General features: G+C 36.9%; 1 protein-coding gene across 47 annotated transcripts in view; it reads left to right on the forward strand.

The window, feature by feature from the left end:
- Positions 1-27,264, forward strand: part of LOC101866649 (disintegrin and metalloproteinase domain-containing protein 18-like) — a 149,868-nt gene that overhangs the window by 11,290 nt on the left and 111,314 nt on the right. For 29 of the 47 annotated variants that reach the window (XR_012416378.1, XR_012416377.1, XM_065519110.1 and 26 more), the window contains 4 exons: positions 19,150-19,205; positions 21,550-21,628; positions 21,990-22,066; positions 23,032-23,209. Coding sequence is in view for 45 of the 47 variants with exons in the window: in XM_065519110.1 (XP_065375182.1) it covers positions 19,150-19,205; positions 21,550-21,628; positions 21,990-22,066; positions 23,032-23,209 (390 nt within the window). In the remaining 2 variants the exon portion in view is untranslated. Of the gene's footprint in view, positions 1-8,277; positions 8,365-19,149; positions 19,206-20,072; positions 20,194-21,549; positions 21,634-21,989; positions 22,067-23,031; positions 23,210-27,264 lie in introns of those variants that run through there. The other 18 variants (XM_073998673.1, XM_073998672.1, XM_073998671.1 and 15 more) reach the window with 8 other exon arrangements.

The raw sequence follows: 27,264 nt of genomic DNA on the forward strand, positions 1-27,264 counted from the left end.
AGAGCTCTTTTAGTGGTTACTCTAGATATTACATTACATGTACATAACTTTTCAAAGCCTACTGTCATCATTTCACCATGTTAAGCAAAGTATTTAAACCTTAATTTGTTTCTAAATGTATGTTGAGGAAATATTTAAGGCAATTATAAATGGGCTAAAGGAACACAAAGAAATAAGTGTTATAATTTTTGCTTCAATCTTCAAATTAATTTGGAAAACTCAATATGAAAAGGTAAACTTTTGTAATTACCTGTACTTTCCCCTCTGTGTTTTTCTTCATTCTGGGTGTTTCAATCCTTCGTCTTTTATTTTTACCTTTTTGCTTAGAGAAATTTATTTAGTCATTCTCTTAGTATAGGTTTATATGAGACAAATGTTCTTAGTTTCCTGATCTGAGAATATCTTGATTATCTCTTCATTTTTGAAGGATATTTTTTAAACTGGATTTTCATAGAATTCTAGATGTATGAGTCTTTTTTCTCATCATACTTATGTTATGACATTTCCTTTGATCTTCATGTTTTCTTATGAGAAATTTGCTGTCATTTGAATTGTTTTTTTTTCCCCCTAATGCGTAAGTTGTCATTTCTCTCATTACTTTCAAGATTTTAAGAATTTCTTTTAGTTTTCAGAAATTGAGCTATGATGCATTTTGGTGTGAAGTTTTGTTTTTTTTTTATAGTTTCAATAGTTTCTAGCTTCTTAAATGAATAGGTTTATGATTTTATCAAATTTGGTAAATTTTCATCCACTATTTCTTGTGAATACCTTTTCAACTCTAGCCTCCATCTGTCTCTGGGATTCTAATGACACAACCGATATAATTTTTGTTATAGTACCTTAGGTCCCTGAAGCTCTGTACATTTTTGGTCATTGCCTGTCTACATTTTTTGTAAGTTTCCTCAATTTTCAGGTTGGGTAATTTCTATTTTTCTGTCTCCCATTTCAATATTTTCTCCCCTAACCCCATTCTGTGGTTGAGCCTTTCCACTTAGATTTTTATTTTGGTAGCTTTGCTTTCATGTGTTATTCATTATATGTCACTGGAATCCTCAATAGGTGAAGCACAGGGCTGACTTTCACTGCCATGGAGGGTGGTGCTTCATCACTACAAGGAGGGACTGCAATCTCAGCTCTGCGCTGGACCCTGTTGACACTGTGCCTGTTGGTAGTTCCAGGTTGCTATCTTCTCAAAACCATTTACAATGCATAGAAGTCAAAAGAAAACCAGTGAACTAACTTTTTATTTTTTATTTTTATTTTTCTTTTTTTATTTTATTTTATTTTTTTTTAGTTTTCAGTATTGAATTAGTATTAAACCTTTTTTTAAAATTAAGCACTCACAAATCACCATATGTCACATCACTCATTTTAACAGTAAAGGAGCATAATGCCAATAAGAATGGAACGCACATTTAATTATTAATCACTTTGTAATGTAGTACTGCTTTCACATGTTAACACAAAGCTCCCCAAGGAGGTGTTTTTCTTTTCTTTTTTTTTTTTTTTAAATTTATTTGTTATTATTATACTTTAAGTTGTAGTGTACATGTGCATAACGTGCAGGTTTGTTACATATGTATACTTGTGCCATGTTGGTGTGCTGCACCCATCAACTCATCATTTACATCAGGTATAACTCCCAATGCAATCCCTCCCCCCTCCCCCCTCCCCATGATAGGCCCCTGTGTGTGATGTTCTCCTTCCTGAGTCCAAGTGATCTCATTGTTCAGTTCCCACCTATGAGTGAGAACATGCGGTGTTTGGTTTTCTGTTCTTGTGATAGTTTGCTAAGAATGATGGTTTCCAGCTGCATCCATGTCCCTACAAAGGACGCAAACTCATCCTTTTTGATGGCTGCATAGTATTCCATGGTGTATATGTGCCACATTTTCTTAATCCAATCTGTCACTGATGGACATTTGGGTTGATTCCAAGTCTTTGCTATTGTGAATATTGCTGCAATAAACATACGTGTGCATGTGTCTTTATAGCAGCATAATGTATAATCCTTTGGGTATATACCCAGTAATGGGATGGCTGGGTCATATGGTACATCTAGTTCTAGATCCTTGAGGAATCGCCATACTGTTTTCCATAATGGTTGAACTAGTTTACAATCCCACCAACAGTGTAAAAGTGTTCCTATTTCTCCACATCCTCTCCAGCACCTGTTGTTTCCTGACTTTTTAATGATCGCCATTCTAACTGGTGTGAGATGGTATCTCATTGTGGTTTTGATTTGAATTTCTCTGATGGCCAGTGATGAGCATTTTTTCATGTGTCTGTTGGCTGTATGAATGTCTTCTTTTGAGAAATGTCTGTTCATATCCTTTGCCCACTTTTTGATGGGGTTGTTTGTTTTTTTCTTGTAAATTTGTTTGAGTTCTTTGTAGGTTCTGGATATTAGCCCTTTGTCAGATGAGTAGATTGCAAAAATTTTCTCCCATTCTGTAGGTTGCCTGTTCACTCTGATGGTAGTTTCTTTTGCTGTGCAGAAGATCTTTAGTTTAATGAGATCCCATTTGTCAATTTTGGCTTTTGCTTCCATTGCTTTTAGTGTTTTAGACATGAAGTCTTTGCCCATGCCTATGTCCTGAATGGTACTACCTAGGTTTTCCTCTAGGGTTTTTATGGTATTAGGTCTAACATTTAAGTCTCTAATCCATCTTGAATTAATTTTCATATAAGGAGTAAGGAAAGGATCCAGTTTCAGCTTTCTACTTATGGCTAGCCAATTTTCCCAGCACCATTTATTAAATAGGGAATCCTTTCCCCATTTCTTGTTTCTCTCAGGTTTGTCAAAGATCAGATGGCTGTAGATGTGTGGTATTATTTCTGAGGACTCTGTTCTGTTCCATTGGTCTACATCTCTGTTTTGGTACCAGTGCCATGCTGTTTTGGTTACTGTAGCCTTGTAGTATAGTTTGAAGTCAGGTAGCGTGATGCCTCCAGCTTTGTTCTTTTGACTTAGGATTGTCTTGGAGTTGCGGGCTCTTTTTTGTTTCCATATGAACTTTAAAGCAGTTTTTTCCAGTTCTATGAAGAAACTCATTGGTAGCTTGATGGGGATGGCATTGAATCTATAAATTACCTTGGGCAGTATGGCCATTTTCACGATATTGATTCTTCCTATCCATGAGCATGGTATGTTCTTCCATTTGTTTGTGTCCTCTTTTATTTCACTGAGCAGTGGTTTGTAGTTCTCCTTGAAGAGGTCCTTTACATCCCTTGTAAGTTGGATTCCTAGGTATTTTATTCTCTTTGAAGCAATTGTGAATGGAAGTTCATTCCTGATTTGGCTCTGTGTTTGTCTGTTACTGGTGTATAAGAATGCTTGTGATTTTTGCACATTAATTTTGTATCCTGAGACTTTGCTGAAGTTGCTTATCAGCTTAAGGAGATTTTGGGCTGAGACAATGGGGTTTTCTAAATATACAATCATGTCATCTGCAAACAGGGACAGTTTGACTTCTTCTTTTCCTAACTGAATACCCTTGATTTCTTTCTCTTGCCTAATTGCCCTAGCCAGAACTTCCAACACTATGTTGAATAGGAGTGGTGAGAGAGGGCATCCCTGTCTTGTGCCAGTTTTCAAAGGGAATTTTTCCAGTTTTTGCCCATTCAGTATGATATTGGCTGTCGGTTTGTCATAAATAGCTGTTATTATTTTGAGGTACGTTCCATCAATACCAAATTTATTGAGCGTTTTTAGCATGAAGGGCTGTTGAACTTTGTCAAAAGCCTTTTCTGCATCTATTGAGATAATCATGTGGTTCTTGTCTTTGGTTCTGTTTATATGCTGGATTATGTTTATTGATTTGCGAATGTTGAACCAGCCTTGCATCCCAGGGATGAAGCCCACTTGATCATGGTGGATAAGCTTTTTGATGTGTTGCGGAATCCAGTTTGCCAGTATTTTATTGAGGATTTTTGCATTGATGTTCATCAGGGATATTGGTCTAAAATTCTCTTTTTTTGTTGTGTCTCTGCCAGGCTTTGGTATCAGGATGATGTTGGCCTCATAAAATGAGTTAGGGAGGATTCCCTCTTTTTCTATTGATTGGAATAGTTTCAGAAGGAATGGTACCAACTCCTCCTTGTACCTCTGGTAGAATTCAGCTGTGAATCCATCTGGCCCTGGACTTTTTTGGTTGGTAGGCTATTAATTATTGCCTCAATTTCAGAGCCTGCTATTGTTCTATTCAGGGATTCAACTTTTTCCTGGTTTAGTCTTGAAAGAGTGTAAGTGTCCAGGAAATTATCCATTTCTTCTAGATTTTCCAGTTTCTTTGCGTAGAGGTGTTTATAGTATTCTCTGATGGTAGTTTGTATTTCTGTGGGGTCGGTGGTGATATCCCCTTTATCTTTTTTAATTGCGTCGATTTGATTCTTCTCTCTTTTCTTCTTTATTAGTCTTGCTAGTGGTCTGTCAATTTTGTTGATCTTTTCAAAAAACCAACTCCTGGATTCATTGATTTTTTGGAGAGTTTTTTTGTGTCTCTATCTCCTTCAGTTCTGCTCTGATCTTAGTTATTTCTAGCCTTCTGCTAGCTTTCGAATGTGTTTGCTCTTGCTTCTCTAGTTCTTTTAATTGTGATGTTAGAGTGTCAATTTTAGATCTTTCCTGCTTTCTCTTGTGGGCATTTAGTGCTATAAATTTCCCTCTACACACTGCTTTAAATGTGTCCCAGAGATTCTGGTATGTTGTATCTTTGTTCTCATTGGTTTCAAAGAACATCTTTATTTCTGCCTTCATTTCGTTATGTACCCAGTAGTCATTCAGGAGCACGTTGTTCAGTTTCCATGTAGTTGAGCGGTTTTGATTGAGTTTCTTAGTCCTGAGTTCTAGTTTGATTGCACTCTGGTCTGAGAGACAGTTTGTTATAATTTCTGTTCTTGTACATTTGCCAAGGAGTGCTTTACTTACAATTACGTGGTCGATTTTGGAGTAAGTACGATGTGGTGCTGAGAAGAATGTATATTCTGTTGATTTGGGGTGGAGAGTTCTATAGATGTCTATTAGGTCTGCTTGCTGCAGAAATGAGTTCAATTCCTGGATATCCTTGTTAACTTTCTGTCTCGTTGATCTGTCTAATGTTGACAGTGGAGTGTTGAAGTCTCCCATTATTATTGTATGGTAGTCTAAGTCTCTTTGTAAGTCTCTAAGGACTTGCTTTATGAATCTGGGTGCTCCTGTATTGGGTGCATATATATTTAGGATAGTTAGCTCTTCCTGTTGAATTGATCCCTTTACCACTATGTAATGGCCTTCTTTGTTTCTTTTGATCTTTGATGGTTTAAAGTCTGTTTTATCAGAGACTAGTATTGCAACCCCCGCTTTTTTTTGTTCTCCATTTGCTTAGTAAATCTTCCTCCATCCCTTTATTTTGAGCCTATGTATGTCTCTGCGTGTGAGATGGGTCTCCTGAATACAGCAGACTGATGGGTCTTGACTCTTTATCCAGTTTGCCAGTCTGTGTCTTTTAATTGGAGCATTTAGTCCATTTACATTTAAGGTTAAGATTGTTATGTGTGAACTTGATCCTGCCATTATGATATTAACTGGTTATTTTGCTCATTAGTTGATGCAGTTTCTTCCTAGCCTCGATGGTCTTTACATTTTGGCATGTTTTTGCAATGGCTGGTACCGGTTGTTCCTTTCCATGTTTAGTGCTTCCTTCAGGGTCTCTTGTAAGGCAGGCCTAGTGGTGACAAAATCTCTAAGCATTTGCTTATCTGTAAAGGATTTCATTTCTCCTTCACTTATGAAACTTAGTTTGGCTGGATATGAAATTCTGGGTTTAAAATTCTTTTCTTTAAGAATGTTGAATATTGGCCCCCACTCTCTTCTGGCTTGGAGAGTTTCTGCCGAGAGATCTGCTGTTAGTCTGATGGGCTTCCCTTTGTGGGTAACCCGACCTTTCTCTCTGGCTGCCCTTAAGATTTTTTCCTTCATTTCAACTTTGGTGAATCTGGCAATTATGTGTCTTGGAGTTGCTCTTCTCGAGGAGTATCTTTGTGGCATTCTCTGTATTTCCTGGATTTGAATGTTGGCCTGCCCTACTAGGTTGGGGAAGTTCTCCTGGATGATATCCTGAAGAGTGTTTTCCAACTTGGTTCCATTTTCCCCCTCACTTTCAGGCACCCCAATCAGACGTAGATTTGGTCTTTTTACATAATCCCATACTTCTTGCAGGCTTTGTTCATTTCTTTTTCTTCTTTTTTCTTTTGGTTTCTCTTCTCGCTTCATTTCATTCATTTGATCCTCAATCGCAGATACTCTTTCTTCCAGTTGATCGAGTCGGTTACTGAAGCTTGTGCATTTGTCACGTATTTCTCGTGTCATGGTTTTCATCTCTTTCATTTCGTTTATGACCTTCTCTGCATTAATTACTCTAGCCATCAATTCTTCCACTTTTTTTTCAAGATTTTTAGTTTCTTTGCGCTGGGTATGTAATTCCTCCTTTAGCTCTGAGATATTTGATGGACTGAAGCCTTCTTCTCTCATCTCGTCAAAGTCATTCTCCGTCCAGCTTTCATCCGTTGCTGGCGATGAGCTGCGCTCCTTTGCCGGGGGAGATGCGCTCTTATTTTTTGAATTTCCAGCTTTTCTGCCCTGCTTTTTCCCCATCTTTGTGGTTTTATCTGCCTCTGGTCTTTGATGATGGTGATGTACTGATGGGGTTTTGGTGTAGGTGTCCTTCCTGTTTGATAGTTTTCCTTCTAACAGTCAGGACCCTCAGCTGTAGGTCTGTTGGAGATTGCTTGAGGTCCACTCCAGACCCTGTTTGCCTGGGTATCAGCAGCAGAGGCTGCAGAAGATAGAATATTTCTGAACAGCGAGTGTACCTGTCTGATTCTTGCTTTGGAAGCTTCCTCTCAGGCGTGTACTCCACCCTGTGAAGTGTGGGGTGTCAGACTGCCCCTAGTGGGGGATGTCTCCCAGTTAGGCTACTCAGGGGTTAGGGACCCACTTGAGCAGGGAGTCTGTCCCTTCTCAGATCTCAACCTCTGTGTTGGGAGATCCACTGCTCTCTTCAAAGCTGTCAGACAGAGTCGTTTGCGTCTGCAGAGGTTTCGGCTGTGTTTGTTATTGCCCTGTCCCCAGAGGTGGAGTCTACAGAGACAGGCAGGTTTACTTGAGCTGCTATGAGCTCCACCCAGTTTGAGCTTCCCAGCAGCTTTGTTTACCTACTTAAGCCTCAGCAATGGCGGGCGCCCCTCCCCCAGCCTGGCTGCTGCCTTGCTGGTAGATCACAGACTGCTGTGCTAGCAATGAGGGAGGCTCCGTGGGTGTGGGACCCTCCCGGCCAGGTGTGGGATATGATCTCCTGGTGTGCCTGTTTGCTTAAAGCGCAGTACTGGGGTGGGAGTTACCCGATTTTCCAGGTGTTGTGTGTCTCAGTTCCCCTGGCTAGGAAAAGGGATTCCCTTCCCCCTTGCGCTTCCCAGGTGAGGCAATGCCTCGCCCTGCTTCAGCTCTGGCTGGTCGGGCTGCAGCAGCTGACCAGCACCGATCGTCTGGCACTCCCCAGTGAGATGAACCCAGTACCTCAGTTGAAAATGCAGAAATCACCGGTCTTCTGTGTCGCTGGCGCTGGGAGGTGGAGACTGGAGCTGTTCCTATTCGGCCATCTTGCTCCGCCCTCTTTATTTTGTTTTTAAAAAATATTTATTTATTTATTTGTTTGTTTGTTTATTTTGAGACGGAGATTCACACTGACTGGATTCACTCCAGGAGATTCACTCTGGAGATTCACTCCAGGCTGGAGTACAGTGGCATGATCTTGGCTCACTGCAACCTCTGCCTCAGAGGTTTCAAGAGATTCTCCTGCCTCAGCCTCCCAAGTAGCTGGGATTACAGGTGCATACCACCACACTCGGCTAATTTTTTTGTATTTTAGTGGAGATGGGGTTTCACCATGTTGGCCAGGCTGGTTTCAAACTCCTGACCTCAAGTGATCCATCCACTTTGGCCTCCCAAAATGCTGGGATTACAGGCGTGAGCCACCAGGCCCAGCGTGAACTAGTCATCACTCAAGTCCTTATGTCACTGGTTAGTCTACCTTCTTGTTTCCATTTCTCCAAAATTTTTTGTTTTTATTTTTCTGTTATATTTCCAGGATTTCTTAGCTTTAAGAGAGAAGAACTTGGAAGAATGAGACTATTCCATTTTGGCTGGAACTTGGCTGGAATCTGATCTTATTCATTTTTAATTTCAAAAATTTCTAAAATAAACTTTTTTTTTTTTTTTTTTTTTTTTTTAGAGCAGTATTAACTTCAGAGAAAAGATGAGAAGAAAGTACAGAATCTCTCAATTTACCACTGTCCTTATGGATGCACAGCCTCGCTGACTATCAGGTCTCACATGTTTGTTTCTATTAATGAATCTATATTGACACATCATCACTCAAATTTTCATAGTGTACCTTAGGGTTCGCTTCTAGTGCTGTGTGCCATGTGGGTTTGAACAAATGTGTAATGACAAATACCCACTAATAGTATCATACAGAATAGGTTCACTGTTCTAAAATTCCTTTGTGCTCTACCTAATCATTCCTCCCCACCAACCAAATCCTTGACATTTACTTATTCTTTTACAGTCTCTATAGTTTTGCCTTTTCCAGAGTGTGTTATAATTGGAATCTTGAAGTATGTAGCCTTTTCAGATGGCTTTTCTTCCCATTTAGTATGTGTTTAAGGTTCCTTTATGTCTTTTAATGGTTTGATAGCTCATTTCTTTCTATCACTGAATAATAATCTATTGTCTGGCTGTACCACAGTTTATTTAGCCATTTACCTACTGAAGAATGTGTTGGCTGCTTCTAAGATTTGGCAGCTATGAATTAAGCTGCCATAAATATTTCTACATAGGTACTTGTATGGACATAAGTTTTCAGCTCTTTTCAGCAAATACCAAGGAACACAATTGCTGGATTATATGGTAAGAGTATGTGTAGTATTGTAAGCAACTGCCAGCTTATCCTCCAAAGTTGATCTATTATTTTGCATTTCTACCAACGAGGAATAAGAGTTCCTGTGGCTCCTCATCTTTACTTCAATTGCAGTTGTCAGTGTTTGGGTTTTGACTATTCAAATCACTGTGTAATAGTATTTTATTTTTAATTTGCAATTCCTTAATAATATATAAGGGTTAATTTTTTTAGAGCAGTATTAGGTTCAGAGAAAAGATGAGAAGAATGTACAGAATTTTTCAATATGCCACTGTCCTTATGGATGCACGGCCTCCCTATCAGGTCTCATGTTTGTTTGACATATGTCTTATTTGCTTGACATATATCTTATTAGATGAGATGTCTGTTTAGGTTTTTGTTTCTTTTTAAAGTCTGGTTGTTCATTTTATTATTGTTGAGTTTTAGGAGTTGTTTACATATTTTGGTCCTTTATCATATAGGCCTTTTGCAAATATTTTCTTTTAATCTGGGTTTATCTCTTCATACACTTGACAATGTCTTTCACAGAGAAGAAATTTTTAGTTTAATTAAATCCAGTTTATCAATTATTTATTCACGGATCATGCCTCTGGGGCTCTACTAAAAAGTCACTGCCATAGCTAAGGTCACTTAGATTTTCTCCTATGTTCTCTTCAAGTAGTTTTATAGTTACGTATTTTACATTTTGGTCTATTATTAATTTTAAGTCAATTTTGGTGAACTATTATGTTCTGTGTCTAGATTTATTTTTTTTTATGTTTGGATATCCAGTTGTCCCAACACCATTCATTGAAAAGACTATCTTTACTTCATTGTATTTCCTATGCCATTTTGTCAAAGGTAGTTTATTTATATAGATCAATTTCTGTGCTCTTTATTGTGTTCCATTATTCTATTTGTTTACCCTTTAGCCAATACCACATTCTCCTAATTACTGTAGCTTTATAGTTCAGTCTTGACATCAGGTAGTGTCAGTCCTCCAACTTTGTATTTCTCTTTTAGTATTGTGTTGTGTTGCCTATTCTTGGTCTTTTGCCTCTCCATATAAACTATAGAATTTGTTTGTCGATATTTGCAAAATAACTAAGTGGGATTTTGATGGGAACTATCTTGAATCTATCTTGAATCTATTAATCAAGTTGGAAATAACTGATGTCTTAATGATATTTAGTGTTGCTATCCATAACATGGAATAGTTCACTTAGTTCTTAATTTTTTTTCATCAATTTTGTAGTTTTTCTCACATAGATCTTGTATATATTTTTGCTAGATTTGTATCTAGCAAATCTATCTAGCAAATCTATCTATTTTGAGTTTTGGATGCTAATGTAAATGTCATTGTTTTTACTTCACATTCCCTTCCTTCATTGCTGGTATGTAGAAAAGCAATTGACTTTTGTATGTTTACCTTCTATCCTGCGACCTTGCTATAATTGTATTTTAGTTCCAGAGGGGTTACTCATCTATTCCTTCAGAATTTCTACATAGACAATCTTTTTATCTATGAACAAAGACAGTTTCTTTTCATCCCAATCGACTGTACCTTTTCTTATTGCATTGGCTAGGACTGGTAGTGTGATGTTGAAAGGAGTGGCTATCTGTGCGTTGTTCCTGATCATAGCATGAAAAGGTCTAGTTTTTCAAAACCTATGTATGATGTTAGCCCTAGATTTTTTTAAAATAGATATTCATTATCAAGGTGAGAATGTGGCCTGCTATTCTTAGTTTGCTGAAAATTTTTATCGTCATCATTATTATTACTCAAAGTGGGTGTTGGCCAGGCACGGTGACTCATGCCTATAATCCTAGCACTTTGGGAGGCCGAGGTGGGTGAATCACCTGAGGTTAGGAGTTCGAGACCAGCCTGGCCCACATGGCAAAACCTAGTCTCTACCAAATATATGAAAATTAGCAGGATGTGGTGGTACATGCCCGTGATCCCAGCTACTCGGGAGTCTGAGGAAGGAGAATCACTTGAACCTAAGCTGAGATCACACCACTGCACTCCAGGCTGGGCAGCAGAGCAAGACTCCATCTCAAAAAAAGAAAAAAAAAAAAAAAAAGAAATGGATTTTTTTCTTTTTTCTTTGTTTTTTTTTGAGACAGAGTCTTGCTCTCTCACCCAGGCTGGAGTGCCGTGGCGTGATCTTAGCTCACTGCAACTGCCGCCTCCTGGGTTCAAGCGATTCTCCTGCCTCAGCCTCCTGAGTAGCTGGGATCACAGGCACCCACCACCATACCCGGCTAATTTTGTATTTTTAGGACAGACGGGGTTTTGCCATGTTGGCCATGCTGGTCTCAAACGCCTGACCTCTGGTTATCCACCCACTTCAGCCTCCCAAAGTGCTAGAATTATGTGTGTGAGCCACTGAGCCGGGCCAGATTTTTTCAAATGCCTTTTCCACATCTATTGAAATGATCTTGTGATTCTTTTCCTTTAGACAATGTGATGATTACATCAATTGATTTTCAAGTGTTGAGTTACCTTTGCACACCTAGGATAAACTTCACTTGGTTGTAATGTATAAAAAATAAAATAATTTGTATAAAATATGTAAATAGTTTGTATAAAGTAATGTATCAAAATAATTATTTTTATACATTGTTGAATAAGATTTGCTAATATTTTGTTGAGGATTTTTCATCTAGCTTTATAGAAAAAGAAGTATTCCCTGTGCTTCTATCTCTTGAAAGAGATTGTAGAAAATTAATATAAATTATTTCTTAAATGTTTAGTAGAATTTACCAGTGAATCCATCTGGGCCCGGTGCTTCCTGTTGTAGGAGGTTATCGATTCAATGTCTTTAATAGATGTATTTCAATGGCTTTATATATGTATATACACACACATCCATTTATTTATGTCTTTGTTAATTTCACTAATCATTTTCGGAAGCTTTCTAGACGCAGATATTACTCATATATTTTACAACTTTTAAAAAATATTTCATGTTTTTGATGCTTGTGTAAATTCCATTTTTATTGCATATTCCTGTTATCCATTGTTGTTATGTAGAACTAAATTAAATTTTAAATATTGAGCTTCCATCTTCATGTTATCAAATTCACCCATTAATTCTAGTAGCTTTTTTCACATATTACTTAGAATTTTTTCTGTGTATTATCACGTGTTTTGAAGATTTAAAAAATTTTTTTTTTTTTTTCTTAATTCTGCCTACCAGTTATTCCTTTTCCTTGTGGTACTGCACTGACTAGAACCTGCAGTACAATATTCAATAAAAAGTGTGAAATAAATTGTCAATAAATATTTATTTCTTGAGATTTCAGAGAGGATGCATTCAATTATTCACCATTAAGTCTGACGTTATCTGTAGATTTTGTTCAATGCCTTTTAATAATTTAAGAAAGTTTTCATCTGTTCTTGGTTATTTCTTGCTAATAAAAATATTTACATTTGTAAATTTTTAAAAGCACTGTTAAAGAAAGGTCTGTAAAGTTTCTTTTAATCACTTTTTATTTTTCTACAGGCCACAAAGTTTTATAGGTTATGACTTTATCATTATTTGTTTAAAATTATTTCTAAATTCTTAGAATTGCTTCTTTGACTGAGGGAATATTTAGAAGTGAGTTATTTAATATCTAAAAACTTGAGAAATTGTCTAGATATTTCTGATACTGATTTATATTTTAATTTTATTGGATCCAAATAACTTGCTTTCAGTGACTTAAATATTTTTAGAGAATTGAGGCTTGGCCTAAAATAAGGTATATCTTAATCATTGTTCTTTGTGGATTTCAAAAATGTGTTTATTTCATCTTGGTGGATTGCATGGTATAACTGTAAATTATTTCAAGTTGATGGATAGTGTTTAATCTTCTGTGTTCTTGCTAATTTTCTGTCACTAATACTATTTCTGTGGATAACTGCTCTCAGTTTGAGAAACAGTTCTTGACTTGCTAATGAGCCTTAATAAGACTGAATGCTTAATCAGGGCACCAGGTTACCCTGGGACCTGAGCTGCCCATGAGTAACTGGGTGCTATCTGACCTACGAAGCTTATGGTGGTGAATGCACAACAGGATTTCACCATCAGATGGAAGCTGTGTAAACATGACTAGGCTTTTGACTGTGCCTGAAGGCAGTATTAAGTTACATGATGAAGTGGCCCAAATGCCCACAGTCTCAATTCCTATTTATATTAGTTCGTTCTCACACTGCTATAAAGAAATCACTGAGACTGGGTAAGTTTTAAAGAAAAGAGGTTTAATTGGCTCACAGTTGGGCAGGTTGTACAGGAAGCATGGCTGGGGAGGCCTCAGGAAACATTCGATCATGGTGGAAGGGGAAGGGGAAGTAGGCATGCTTTACATGGCAGGAGCAGGAGGAAGAGAGAGGAGGAGGAGATGCTGCTCACTTTTAAACAACCAAATCTCACGATAACTATCACAAGAACAGCACTGAAAGGGAAATCTGCCTTTCTGATCTAATCACCTCCCACCAGGCCCCACCTCCAACATTAGAGATTACAATTTGATACGAGATTTGAGTGGGGACACAGACGCAAACCGCATCGCTGCTGCACTATCTTCTGTCTTCCAGCCCAAATGTGGCAGGGGCCAAGTGGTGGCACTTTGCTCTCAGTAAAGTGTTTAAATCTCCATTTATAGTTAATTGTTTCCTCCACATTTCAGTTTTTCATGCATTTTACAGCTTTATGCACATTTGGATTTATATTGCCTTCTTGATGAATTGACACTTTTATCATTATGAAATGTTTCTGCTTATTCCTAATATTATTTCTTATTATCGTGGTTTGCCTTCTTAGTTTTTAACGTACACATTTAGTTTATTTATGATTAGCATTTGGATGATATATTTCTCTTTGTTCTCTTAATCAACCCATGTCTCTGTGGGCATATAATTGGGTCTTGGTTTTTTATCCAATCTCACATTATCTGTCTTTTAGAAAAATGTACTGTACAATAGCATACATAAGATAAAATTTACCACCGTAACTATTTTTAAGTATACAATTCAATGCTATTAATTAAATTCACAATGTTACGCAACAAATCTCTAGAATTGTTTTATATTGGAAAACTGAATCTGTATACCCATTAAATACTAATTTCCTTGATGGCCTTCCCCAGCCCTTTCCAACCATCTTTCCACTTTTTGTTTCCGTGCTTTTGACTACATTAGATATTTTATATGAGTGCAAACATACATGAGTTATTTCATGTCTGGCTTATTTCAGTTAGCATAGTGTCCTCAAGATTCAACCTTGTTTTAGCATGTAATAGCGTTTCCTTCTTTTTTAATGCTGCATAATATTCTATTGCATATTCCACATTTTATTCATCTATTCACCCAGATGGGCATTAGGGTTGCTTCCACCTCTTGGCTATTGTTAATTATGATACAAAGAATATTGGTGTGCAGATAACCTCTTCAAGATTCTGCTTTGAATTGTTTTGGATGCATACCCAACAGTGGGGTTTTTAAATCATATAATAATTCTGTATTTTATATTATTCTATTTTTATGTGATTTTTTGTATGAACCTCTCTACTATTTTTTGTAATGGTTGCATCATTTTAAATTTCCACCAAACAAGGATTCCAGTTACTCCACGTACACGCCAACATTTGCTGTTTCTTATTCTTTTGATAGAAGCCATTCTATAGTGTTTAAGGTTTTGATTTGCATTACTCTTATGATTCTACAGCTGACCATGTCTCATGTAATAGACTGGAAGTCACAGTTCCACCTTTACTGGAACTGCCCTGAATCCAGATGAGAACTTTAGGGTAATTTCTGCCATACTCTTGTGTGCTTTCTTGACCTTCAATCTCTTGCAAAATCCCTCTTCTGTTCTAAGATTTTAAAAATATACCTGTTATTTTCCATCTGTATATCTTCTTTGGTAAGATTCGAAAATTTTGTTCATTTTTAAATTGGGTTGTTTCTTATTTTTGAGTTTCAAAAGCTTTTTATATACTCTAGTTAAGTCTTTTATAAGATGTGTGATTTGCAAATATTTTTCCCTGTCTATAGCTTTTTTTTCATTCTTTTAACAATGTCTTTCTTTGAGCTAATTTTTTTCACTTAAATGAAGTCCAACTTATTATTTTTCTCCTGTATGGATTATGCTTTTGCTCTCATATCTAAAAACTCATCACCAACACCAGGAATACAGAGGTTTTTCTCCTGTGTTTCATTTTAGATATTTTGTGGTTTTATGTATTACCTTTAAGTCTATGATTTCTTTCCACAGTTGTGCAAGGTGTGATGTCTGTATTGAGATTCATCTTTTTGCCTACGGACAAATTGTTCTATCACCATCAATTGAAATGACGACCATTTCTTATGAAATGACAACCCTTTCTCCATTGAATTGCCGTTGAATCTTTTTCAAAAATCAGCTGAAGGTCTATTTCTGGGCTCTCTTTTCTGTTTCATTTGTCTGTATGTCCATTTTGTTTTGCCAATATCATTCTACCTTCTTTATGGTAGCTTTAGAGGGAAATCTTGAAATTAGATAAGGCAATTTCTCCATCTTGGTTCTTTGTTCTCAAAATTTTCATGGGTATTTTATGTCCCTCACCACAGGCATACGTTATTTTATTGTGCTTTACTGAATTGCAATTCACACCTGTGCCAAGCAAGTTACCTGTGCCACTTGTAGAACAGCAAGTGCTCGTTTTGTATCTGCGTTTGCATTTTTTAGCAATAAAGCGTTTTTTAAACTAAGGTTGAATATTTTTAGACATAATTTGCTTTACATATTCAATGAACTATAATATGGTGTAAACGTAACTTTTATATGCACTGGGAAACCAAAAAATATATATCACTTGCTTCACTGAAATATTTGCTTTATTGCAATGGTTTGGAAATAAGCCTGCAGCATCTCTGAGGTCTGTGTTTTAAAATCTTTATATGACCCTTGATGAGCACATTAAATGATAATACTTATGTGTTCAATTTTGAAGTAGTAGTTTTTAACTATTAATATTTCTTTCACTTTGTTATCTTTATTTTTGCCTTCTTAAATTCTTACTAGTTGATATTGGAAGTCCTGGAAATAGCTTCTCTGTTTCTTATTTATTCTTTCAGATCTTCCACTTTTAAAACACTTTTGTGTTTAATTCACAGAAACTTTCTTAGCTTTGATGTTCAACCTCACTAATTAATCCTTCAGCTATAGCCAGACTCTTATTCAGGATAATGATTTACTTAAGAATCAACAGTTATATGATCATTTATATGATCTATAATTGATTCATTTTATACAATTTTCTGTCTTTTCTTCACTAAGAACTCTCTGCTTTTCACCACGCGCTAGCATTGTCACACAGTGGTAAAGCACATTGCTTCTCTCCTGGGCTCTTACACTCATTCAGTGTGTCATCTTTGGAGAGTTACTCAATCTCTTTTTCTTGAAATGAAAAATAACTTTTCTGAGGATAAAAATGTTACAAAAAACATACAAAATGCTTTGGACAATGCTAGGCATTTGATAAGCCCTCATTAAGCATTAGAAAATTATAGAATTAGTTTCTTATTACACTCAATCCCTACTCCTTGTAATACCTATTTTTATTTTTCTAAAGATATTAAATATACTTATATTAAGGTCCTGTTTTATTCACACATCATGCGGTTTGTATATGTGTTCTCTCCAAATCTCATGTTGAAACGTGGTCCTCAGTGTTGGAGGTGAGGTGTGGTGGGAGATGTCTGGGTGATGGGGTGGATCCCTCATGGCTTGGTGCTGAGTTGCAATGGTGCATCCCTCCTTGCAATGGTGAGTGAGTTCTCCTGAGATCTGGTCATATAAAATTGTGTGGCACTTCCCCTTGACCCCCACTCTCCTTCTTGCTTTTGCTTTCACCATGTGCAAGTTCCTGCTTCACCTTCTGCCATGAGTTTAAAAAAAACTCCCTAGGCCTAGCCAGAAGCAAAGCAGATGCTGGTCCCATGCTTGCAGAGCCTGCAGAACGATGGGCCAACTAAACCTCTTTTTTAAATAAATTACCCAGTCTCAGGTAGTTCTTTATAGGAACACGAGAACAGCCTAATACAACACATTATGTTCATAGTTTTCTCAGGAGTAATTTGAGAAATCACTCCTTTTATTTGTTGAATTCGTTATTGTCCCTTCTTGGTGTAGATACCTCGGAAGTTAGATTTATTATTATTATTATTATTATTATTATTATACTTTAAGTTCTAGGGTACATGTGTATAACACGCAGGTTTGTTACATATGTATACTTGTGCCATTCTTAGCAAACTATCACAAGAACAGAAAACCAAACACCGCATGTTATCACTCATAGGTGGGAACTGAACAATGAGATCACCTGGACTCGGGAAGGGGAACATCACACACCAGGGCCTATCATGGGGGGGCGGGGGAGGGATTGCATTGGGAGTTATACCTGATGTAAATGACGAGTTGATGGGTGCTGACGAGTTGATGGAAGTTAGATTTTTATTGTGGACTTGCCATCGGAGTGGAGATTGTGTCAGACCTTTTGTTACCTCTGTTTTGCATTCAGTCTGGGAGAATGCATTGAATTTACCGTAGTAGCTTACGTTAGTTTCAGGGGAATAATGGGATGAGATTTGCCTCCAGTCTGGGTGATGAGCAGATAGCCTTCTGAGCCTGTGTGCTCCGTTTCTTTCTGCCATTTCCAGTCATAGGCAGTATTGCCCTGTTTCTTTCTACCCAGTTCACAGACTGTTCCAGCTTAAAATCAGAGATCTCTCTTGACATTGGTTTGCCTTGGGAGAGAAATGGTGGGTTTAGTAGGATAGACCTCTGGCTGCATCTGTAGACATAGGCCAGTTACGGTCCCTGTAGAATTTCATGGCATCACCTGCTGTTTCTGGATGCCGTCACAATAAGATCATGAGCATTGTTAGTACCCAATTTGTGATAGTTTAGAACTCTTATCCCTGGAGGTGTGGTCTTCCTCACTGGCTTCTTGTCTGCTTTCAGTCTCTTAGCTCTTTTTCCTCAGTTTTACATGTTGAGAGAGAAATGCTAAATGTCTCTGAATAGGTATGACTGCATACATGTATGTATAAAAAATTTATTAGTGCTTCATTATATTTTGTGTGGCATGTAAGCCTACGGTCATGTCTAATTTATCTCGACTAAAAATGCATGCTTTTTTCTAAATAGAAGCAATTAATATAGTGTCAATAATGCTAAAGTTATATATATATATACACACTAAAATGTACTCTTCATTTTGGCCGGGCGCGGTGGCTCAAGCCTGTAATCCCAGCACTTTGGGAGGCCGAGATGGGCGGATCACGAGGTCAGGAGATTGAGACCATCCTGGCTAACAGGGTGAAACCCCGTCTCTACTAAAAAATACAAAAAAATTAGCCGGGTGCGGTGGCAGGTGCCTGTAGTCCCAGCTACTCGGGAGGCTGAGGCAGGAGAATGGCCTGAACCCGGGAGGCGGAGCTTGCAGTGAGCTGAGATCCGGCCACTGCACTCCAGCCTGGGCTACAGAGCAAGACTCCATCTCAAAAAATAAATAAATAAAATAAAATAAAATAAAATAAAATAAAATAAAATGTACTCTTCATTTTTATTTTATTTCATTTTATTTTTATTTACATAGGTTTTTGGGGAGCAGGTGGTATTTGGTTACATGAGTAAGTTCTTTAGTGGTGATTTGTGAGATTTTGATGCACCCATCACCCAAGCAGTATACACTGAACCCAATTATAGCCTTTTGTCCTTCACTTCCTTCCTACCCTTTTCCCCTGAGTCCCCAAATTCCATTGTGTCATTCTTACGCCTTTGCATCCATAGCTTAGCTCCCACTTATGAGTGAGAACATACGATGTTTGGTTTTCCATTCCTGAGTTACTTCACTTAGAATAATAGTCTCCAAACTTACCCAGGTCACTGCAAATGCCATTAATTCCTTTCTTTTTATGGCTGAGTAGTATTCCATCATGTATATATACCAGTTTCCCTTCACTTTTATTTTAAAAAGTCACCCCTGCACATTAAATTGGTCACATTGTTCCTGAATTTATTAAGATACTAAACTCTTACTATTTAGGATGATAAATTCTAAAGACGATTTTCATTTTAAATGGATAGAGTGACTCATTTTTATTAACTTGGGCGAATATTGTTTTATTTTATATATTTCTGGTTTCCTTCATCATCTTTACTGATGTGTTTTATTTTAGATGATTTACATCATTACAATTGATGGACAACCTTACACTCTACATCTCAGAAAACAGTAAGATGTGATTTTTTTTCATTAAGGAAAAGGGAAAATCTTTAAGTTTAGATTTTACAGCCTTAAAGTTTTTGTGCAGTATTTAAATTCAGGAATGCTGTATAAAGTAGACTTGTTTTATCGGTTGACTTCCCAATTTAGGATTCACTAGGTCTCGAATATCAGATCTGTAGAGCTCTTTCATTTTAATTTTCACTTGGTATTTTCAAATTATGAAATAAATTACATACTTGTAAAATCTCTGGTTGCATGTAAGCCATTGAACCCAAGAACTGCAAGTTATATATTAAGTATATCTGGTGTGAAGTCAAATATAGTTACACGTCAAGTGATTATTGGTGGGAAATTCAACTAGTAACACAGTTTTTATGATGTGCTAATTACACATGTGTCTATTTTTAACAAGTTTATACAAGCTACTTTACATGTAAAATTCTCTAAAGTATAAAATTCAATAATTTTATGACTTTATGCACTGTTGCCACCATCAAATATAAATCAGTTTTAGAACATTCTTTCCCCACATAAGAGCCCTCATGTTTTTTCAGTTAGTCTTTGTTCTCAGTCACAACTCTAGGCAACAATCTACTGTTTGAATCTTGATTTATATTTTCTCAAAATTTTATAAAGATAAGTTAAGTAGCCTCTTCTCTGTCTGCATCTTCAAACATATATATTTATAGCAACTGTCCCTTGTCTGCCTGCTTTCTTGTAATTGAACAAGGCTAGACGAAATTATTCTAACTTAATTCATGACTACGCTACTTAAATCACATTTACTTTTCTTCCTGTATAACTGCACAAAAGTGTTTTCGGATAGAATCATCAGTGGTCCTCATGTTTTTGAATGCCCTGTTTGTGTTTTAGTTTTAATTTTTCTTAACCAGTTGGCAGCATTGATCATAGTTGACTGGTGTCTCCTCCATAAAATACTGTCTCCATTTGGCTTCCAGAATACCACAGACTCCTGGTCCTGATTTTACCCATTGTGGGTACTTCCGTGCTCTCTCTCTCTCTCTGTCTCTCATTTCTCTATCTTTTTTTTTTTTTTAATTCTTTCTCATCTCTCAAATCTTAAAGGACTCCATGGTACTATTTCTGCATTCTGTTTTTTTTATTTTTCTCTAGCTATATTCAATCACCTGGTTGTCTAATTCTTGTGACTTTAAATGCCATCCACATATTGGTTGCTCCCAAATTAACATCTCTACCTTATTCCTCTTCAATAAACGCCATATTCACTTACCTGAGTACTTAGTTGATAACCAAGTATTTACTAGGATCCTCATAGGTAACATGTCCAAGTGGAATTCTGACTTTCTTCTCAAATTTGTCTTTCCCACAGTCATGTCAGGAATTGGCAAATATATCAGTTTTTCAGGGAAAAAATAACATTTAAAAAGTCGGAGTCATACTTGACATCTTTGTGTCATTTTCCCCTATTTCCAGTGGATTATAAACGCATATATTCAAATTATATCTATATCTATATCTAAGCCCTACAAAATATATCCAGAATTAGACCTCCCCCATTGATGCTATCTTAGTTCAAAGCACCGTCATGCCTTACATCTAAATGGTTTCCCTGCTTCTTCTGCTTATTTGTCCTGCAGATTCTTCTCAACACAGCACTGATTTTATTAAAACATTGGTCTGATGCTGTCTTTATTTGCTGAAACCCTCCAATGCTTCTCACCTCTGTTACACCTTCTCTTACTATAGTCTCTCTTTATCACTCCACACTCCAGTCATATTGCCCCCTAGTTGTTCCTTGTTTGTACGAAGCATATTTCTGCTTGAGCGTCCTTGCGTTTTCTATTAATTCTGTCTAGAATAACACTTCTGTGAAAATCCATGTGGTTTATTCCTCAGGTATTTGATCATCTATTCAGAGAGATTTTCCATGCCATCTTATCTACATTTTGTAACCACCCTCCCCAGGCTTTATCTATTATCATCTAATTACTAATACTGTGTGCCCCTGGCTGTCACAAAGACTAAGGCTTGTTGTCTCTTGTTTATTGCTGAATCCCAGCACCTACCTGAGGGTCTGTCAGATAGTGAACACTCAGTACAATTGTTGAACGTCATCATACACAGCCATACGCACATATATCTGATGCAGAGGAGTCCCAGAGTCTGTCCCAGTGCTGAGAAAGTCTAAACTCCTTGATTCACCACTTCTATGAATTTCAAGTGTTATACCTCACTAGAGTCACTCTAATTAAATCATGCAATTATATAAAACTAATTAAATTATGTTATATAAAATGTAATATTTGTTTTTAACATTTATATTAAAATTATGACTCAAACTTTTTTATTATTTCTTGCTTGTTTTTAGATCATTTTTACCCCAGAACTTTTTGGTTTATACATATAATGAAGCTGGATCTTTGCATTCTGAGTCTCCATATTTTATGGTAAAGTAAGATACCTTATGTTTTTTGTTAAAGTGGATATATTATTACCATTAGATTGTGTTTCATGTTGACAGTTTAATACAAATGTTTTATCCTTACTGACATGTTACTGACTTTTGTACATAGAAATGGCATGTGATAGAGATGAAACCCAGGTACAAGAGAATACTCACAGAGGCCTAGGTGGTGCAAAGTAAAGAGAGTTGTCACAAATCCTTTTTTTTCAGAAAATATGCATTAATAATTCTGCATGATTCATGATCTTATTAAATCTTTTAATATTTTGAATCTTCTGATGTTTGACAATACATTTTTTATTCACAACAAATTTATGTACTTGCCTTTCTATACTGTTTTTCAGATGCATTGCCATTACCAAGGATATGCTGCCGAATTTCCAAATTCATTTGTGACCCTCAGTATATGTTCTGGTCTCAGGTAATAGCACCTTATAAGAAATCTATAGATGGAGAATTTAAGATATACTTTAAAACAAAGCTTAGTGACTAGCAGATGCAAATCACGAAAGTTTAAGGGAAATCAAAATGGAAAGTTTTCTTTATAACAGCTTTATTCTATTTATATTAATGTTAATACTTAGACTAAGGACCTATTCCCATGAAATCAATCCAGGGATATCATGGAAAATGGAATAGTTTCATGAAAGAAAACTTTAAAATATCTCCTTAAGTGTGATTGTTGTATTTTGCATCTGTTTTCTCAAATAGTTATGGAAAATGGCATTAATTAGTTATATAAATATAATAGGAAAATATAGTATGTTCTCATCTTAGTACCAGATATAAAACAACTAATTAAGAAGATCCCTCAGGAATAAAGGATAGGGAAAAGTGATTTTTGTTACTGATTCTGGGAGACTCACTTATGATCTGTTCATCAGGAAAAGAAGGATCCAGAGCAGAGAAAAAATGTTCCCTCTAACTTTCCTTTGGTTTCAATTGCCTGATTTCCAGAATTTGTTCACATCAACTCAGAAACTTGGCATTCTCTGAATGTGGTTTTTATAGATAACAACCTATTTAGATATATAGTCTACATACATGCTGTCCCTTATCAAACCTCTGTAAGAACAGGAACATTATTCCTGGGATTCTCAACAAATATATTTGTTTGTGGCAAATTTGGCCTTAATTAATATGATTGCCTTACAAAAATATTCTTCATTGCATTTAGATCTTTAAAATGTAAGCAAAAGGAAGCCAAATATGGTGGCTCTTACTAATGATAAACTGCCCCCCCAAAAAAAATGGAAAAAGAAAATGGGCTTAAAATTGTGTTCTTTAGTATAGTTTTTTATTTCTTAAGCCATTTCAGATTATCATTTTGATGGGATCATTTGTGGGATTTTTATAACTATTTTCTTATGCTTTCTAAATTTTCAGGGGATTTCTCCAGTTTGAAAATGTCAGTTATGGAATTGAACCATTAGAATCTTCAGCAAGATTTGAGCATATAATTTATCAAATGAAAAATAATGATCCAAATGTATCAATTTTAGCAGAAAATTACAGTCATATTTGGCAGAAAGACCAGTCCTACAAAGTTCCTTTAAACTCACAGGTGACTATCATCATTCTGATGTTATGACATACTAGAAAATTGCCTGTGTAGTTTTCTTTTAAATCATGAAAGGAATTTAGTTAGCTACTGAGTAGAAATATTAAATTTTATATATTTTTCTACCTTTAAATAAAACATTGAAACTTCATCTAAAATACTTGGAAAGTTACATATTTCAAGCTTAATATTTTATGATGTATTTTGTAGCCCTAATTTTTATATTTTTTTTCAAGCCAAATGGATACTATTGAAAAAGTTTAGAAATGCAGAAAGAACAGTCACTGTTATTCCAGTACCTTGGTAAAATTAATTTTAATATTTTGATATCTATCTTACATATTATCTGAACATATCTTTCTAAAATACACAGCCATTTGCATGTTGCTCAGTGCTCTTAATTTGCTGATAGACTAGGTATAGAATTCTTGCTTGACAGTTTCTTTCAGCACTTCGAATATTTCAATCCATCACCATGTGGCCTCTGTTTTTTTCTGATAAAAGTATTCTATTATTCTTATTGAGAATTCCTTGGACAAAATGAGTTGCTTCTCTTTTGTTTCTTTCTAGATTCTTTCTTTGCCTCTGTCTTATGGCAGTGTGCTTATCATGTGTCTGTGAATGGATCTCTTTGTGTTTACCATACTTGGCGCTCAAAGCACTTCTTGGGTCTGTAAATGGATGTGTTTTGAAATTAAATTAGCTTGTGTGAATCCTGAAAAAAAAAAAAAATCCGTGAAGCTATGAAACCAACTATCTGTATGATTCCTAGAGACTTCACACTTTTTTGCTACTTTAAAATTTGTCTCGATTTTGTAGTTCATTATTGCCAAAAGTATTTACTGAGATAAATAAAAAAGCATTCTTCTCAGGTTTCTGGTTTCAGGTGAGATATGGAAAGCTGGAAACAGCATTGCTTCCACATATACAGCAGAGTAAAATTTAGACCAACTGCACATTAATGATTTTTATGGAATACATCAAAAACCTGAGATTGCAAGTTAAACCATTAACAAATATGTGGAGGAAAAAAGTGCCTATAGGTTGTGATGGGAACCAAATGTATAAAAAACAGAGTTTTTCTTTTTCCTTTTTTTGTGACCACAATTAATTTGGTATCAGTACAAAATAACCTGCTACAACTATAAGATGTTCTTTGTAAGCCTCACGATAACCACGAAGCAACATTTTTAACAGACCCACTAAAAGTGGAAAGCAAGAAATCAAAACATACTTGATAGAGAAAAAATCACTTAACCACAAAGGAAGATAGCAAGAAATGAAAAAAAAAAAAAAAAAAAAAGAAGAAGTTTATACAAAACAACTAGAAAACAAATAAGAATATGGTAATACCAACTTCTTACCCATAAATAATTACCTTGAATGTAAATGAATTATTCTGTTCAACTAAAAGAAATAATGTGGCTTAATTAGTGAAAAAAAATGGGAGGGAGGAGAGCAAAGATGGCCAACTAGACACAGCCAGGAAGGTTATCTCCCACTGGAAAACAAGACAAAGAAGACCAACACATTCTGAGCAGATCTTTGGAAGGAAGAAATTGAGGGTGGGTGGAGGGAGGATGTAGACCCTGTGCTGAATGGGGAGGAAGCTGGGAACCCTGCACAGGGCTGTTAAGCACCAGGACTCATCCCTGGCTCCCAGCAGCTCCTGGGGAAGAGGTGAGTTAAATGTTAGAGGAGTAGCCCACTCTCACTATAAAAACTTCCAGAATTCTAGCTGCAGGCGATCCCATGACCCCCACAGACACTTGATCTGGCAGGGAGAGCTGCTTGGAGAAGTGGCAGGGACAGGACCCCAGCCTGTGCAGAACCCAGGGAGTTTGGTTCAGGAAGAGCTGCAGTGGAGTAAAGCCAGGAGCGCTCATACCCCAAGGCTCCCCACACTCCTCTAGGTGGCTTTGGCTTTTGTTGATTGTTGGACCTGGACAAAACAGGGCTGCCTCGCTTGGAGGGACAAGGCCATTCTGATCTGAGCACCCCACTATCTGACGTATTCTTCTGGGGTTCCTCCCTGGCTACATTCATTTGCAGCACAACCTCAGCTGCCCAACCTGAATGCCTCCCTGTTTCTGCTACCATAGCTCCTTCACCAGCAGACCCTACCTAACCATTGGAGAAATTTGGACTCTTGCCATCATACATGTGCCAATAGCCTCTCCCACCACTTTGTTGGTGCACACTCACCCATAGCCTCCCCCATTATTTTTCTGGTATGTGTGCATGCACCTTGCTGTTGCAGCTTCATCCCTGCCGGTACATGTACACATGCAGACTCCATAGAGCTACCACTGCTGGAATACACCTGGATGCGTGGACTCCAGCATGTCTCCCTGTTGCTGTTGCCATGCATGCATGCATGGAAGCCAGCATGCCGCTACCACTACTACATGTACATGCATGGAGACCCCGCTGCACCGCCAGTCAGCCACTGCTGGTCTGCATGAAGGAGTGCAGACGCTGCTGCCATCACCATGACAGAGCACTTTTGATAGCACGCCCAAATGGAATGTTGTTGCCAACATATCAGGAATATCTTGGCCCCTCAAGCACAGCAAGTGCTTAACCAAAGAACAAAGCCATGGGCCTGATTTCAGCCCCCCAGGGTTACAGCATGCAGCCCAGGAATACGAAACCAAGCATGAACCCCCTAAAATCATCCAGGTACAAAGTCAGTTGACTGAACCCAACTTACAAACATGGTCAAACCCTCAAAGCATCAAAGAATATAAAAACAAAAAGCCTCACCCAAAGGACAAAAACTTTAAACAGCAGCCTACACAGATTAGGAAGCACTAGCACAAGAACTCTGGCAACTCAGAAAGCCAGAGTGTCTTCCTACCTATAAATGACTGTAGTGTATCTCTGGCAATGGTTCTTAACCAAGCTGAAATGACTGAAATTACATACTTAGAATTTGGAATCTGGATGGCAATAAAGATCATTGAGATTTAGGAGAAAGGTGAGACCCAATCCAAGGAATCTAAAGAATCCAATTAAACAATGAGGAGGTGAAAGAGGATATAGCCATTTAAAGAAAGAATCAAACTGGTATAACAAAACTGAAAAATTCACTAAAAGAATTTCATAGTACAATCAGAAGTGTTAACAACAGAATAGACAAAACTAAAGAAATAATTTCAGAGCTCAAAAACTGGTTTTTCAAATCAATTCAGTCAGACACAAAGAAAAAATGCAAAAGAATGAACAAAACCTCTGAGAAATATGGGATTATGTAACGAGAACAAACCTATGATTGTCGTCCCTGAAATAGAGTGAAAGAGAGAGAGCAAGCAACTTGGAAAACATATTTGAGGATATTTTTCACAAAATATTTCCAAACTTTACTAGAGAGGTTAGCATTCAAATTTAGGAAATTCAGAGAACCCCAAGAAAATGCTATACAAGAACAACCATCCCAAGACACATAGTCATCAGATTCTTCAAACTCAATGTGAAAGAGAAAACATTGCAAATAGAAACAAGGGGCAGGCCGTCTACAAAGAACACCCTATTAGGCGAAGAGTAGATTTCTCAGCAAAACCCTACAAGCCAGAAGAGATTGAGAGCCTATATTCAGCATTCTTAAAGAAAATAAATTTCAACCAAGAATTAGATATCTATCCAAACTAAACTTTATAAGCAAAGAAGAAATAAAATCCTTTTCAGACAAGCAAATGCAGAGATAATTTGTTCCACCAGACCTGCTTTACAGGAGACCCTTAAGGGAATGCTAAACATGGAAACAAAAGACCATACAGGGCACCACAAGTACACACGTAAGTACATAGACAATTGACACTATAGGGAAACTACACAATCAAATCTTCTTAACAGCCAGCTGACAACACAATGACAGGATCAAATCTGCACATATCAATATTAACTTTGAATGTAAAGGAGAAAAACACCCCACATAAAAGCATGGCAGGTTGCATGAAGAAACAAGACCCAACTGTATACTTTCTTCAAGGGACCCATTTCACATGCCATGACACCCACAGATTCAGAGCAAGAGATGGAGAAAAATCTGCCAAGCA

The sequence above is a fragment of the Macaca fascicularis genome, chromosome 8 (genome assembly GCF_037993035.2).
Source record: "Macaca fascicularis isolate 582-1 chromosome 8, T2T-MFA8v1.1".
Lineage (NCBI taxonomy): Eukaryota > Metazoa > Chordata > Mammalia > Primates > Cercopithecidae > Macaca > Macaca fascicularis.